This window comes from Porites lutea, chromosome 13, assembly GCF_958299795.1.
Source record: "Porites lutea chromosome 13, jaPorLute2.1, whole genome shotgun sequence".
Classification (NCBI taxonomy): domain Eukaryota; kingdom Metazoa; phylum Cnidaria; class Anthozoa; order Scleractinia; family Poritidae; genus Porites; species Porites lutea.
Window position 1 is genome coordinate 11,977,361 of NC_133213.1, and position 1,549 is coordinate 11,978,909.

General features: G+C 37.2%; 1 protein-coding gene across 1 annotated transcript in view; it reads left to right on the plus strand.

Moving 5' to 3' along the window:
* The window catches only part of LOC140923480 (VWFA and cache domain-containing protein 1-like), a 4,097-nt gene extending 3,430 nt beyond the window's left edge, over window positions 1–667 (plus strand). The window contains exon 4 of the mRNA XM_073373567.1: window positions 531–667. Within this exon, the coding sequence (XP_073229668.1) occupies window positions 531–658 (128 nt within the window). The 3' untranslated portion in view covers window positions 659–667. The remainder of the gene's footprint in view (window positions 1–530) is intronic.
* Window positions 668–1,549: the final 882 nt, after the last annotated feature.

Below are 1,549 nucleotides of genomic sequence, written 5' to 3' on the forward strand. Positions count from 1 at the left end.
AGTTGGCTTTGAGGGCAATCACTCCTGCAACTGGAATTTTTGTAGTTTTCCATTTATGCGATGTAGAACTAGTCAGATGCCAGGACAATTGCAATTTTTTTTAGACATTTACCTTAAGGAGGCAACAAGAGTCTATTGTAGTTTCCCATCTTAAGATGACTACGTAAAGCGACAGAGGTAGCGAGGGAAAAAGTGATCAAATCAAATCAGCAACAAAGAATTCTTTAAAAGTAAGTGGATACTGACGCCTTATTTAAGTTAACTGTATTAACTCCGTATTATTTCATTGCCCTGTTGTACTTTTTTATAATTCTTCTAGCCCTGTAATAATTTGACAATTAATTTTGCTGTACTCTGTTAATGTCTCTGGTTAAAGTGTTTTTTTGTTTGTTTTTGTAGTATTGTAAATGTAATTGTTTAATGTGATTATCAATAAACATATAAGAAAAAAAAATCAAATTGTACTGTCCTAAGTACCAAAAGATTGGAAAGTGTTACCCACGTAACTGTACAGACATATTTTTCTGCAGGAGTCGCTTTGCGGGATTCAATTTGTGCTGCTGAATCATGTACCTGTTCTTCAGATAACGAGTGTTTCCATACATCCACAAAGTGTGAATGTCCCTGTACCTCTCCGCTCGAATTTGAATATTGCTAAAGTCAGTTCCCAAACAGCAGGTGCGTTTTGACTCCTGAGCAGGCCACTAGTGCATTACTACATAATTTAAGTTCAAATGTAACAAGCAATTATACACAACAACATACATACATTGCATGCAAAATGGACTCAACCGAATTATTTTGTAAAAGTTACGACTAATTTTACTAATAGTACGAACACTTTCACAGGGGCCACTTAAACAAAACTTTGTGAAGCATAGATTTGTTTTTACGTCTATTCATTTACCGTTGTTGCCATCTTATTGTCTTTCAGTCTTCTGATCTGCCCAGCTCTAGCTCCTAAGTCACAACAAACTAGCAATCCCAGCCTACTCCACTCTGGAAAGAAATGTAATGACCCTCAACTATCGTTAGACAAGTGCTTTGATCCTCGCTGCAGTGAGAGAAACAGCTCTCAGACGTGCGAGAGAATTGTCAGCTGTTACTGGTGTGTGTACAATAAGGACAACGTCCCCTTAAAGACGCCGTATTGTGCCGATGTCTGCTTTAGAGGAAAAGAAGGTTAGAGGATACTTAGTCCTTTTCCGATGCTTTGAACACTTAAAGAATAACCAAATAACTATGTGAATGAAATCTTAGAAAAAATAGGAATCACCTTCGCACCAAATGTCTGCATGCTTATCTGTTTTACCTGATTCATTGAAAAGCAAAAACAGACGGCTCAAGGCAGTTAAAGAATCCAATACTTTTATTCGTAATATTGGTGTCTTGGATGGTAGGGACAAGCCATGCTGGAGACTAATGGGCAATTATGAATCAATCAGAAAAGCAATATGTGCTTCATTTTGCCCGCTCGCAGGTGCAGGCATAAAATTAAAAATAAGAATAAACATCACCACGACCACCTCCTATTTTTCTGTCTTTTGAA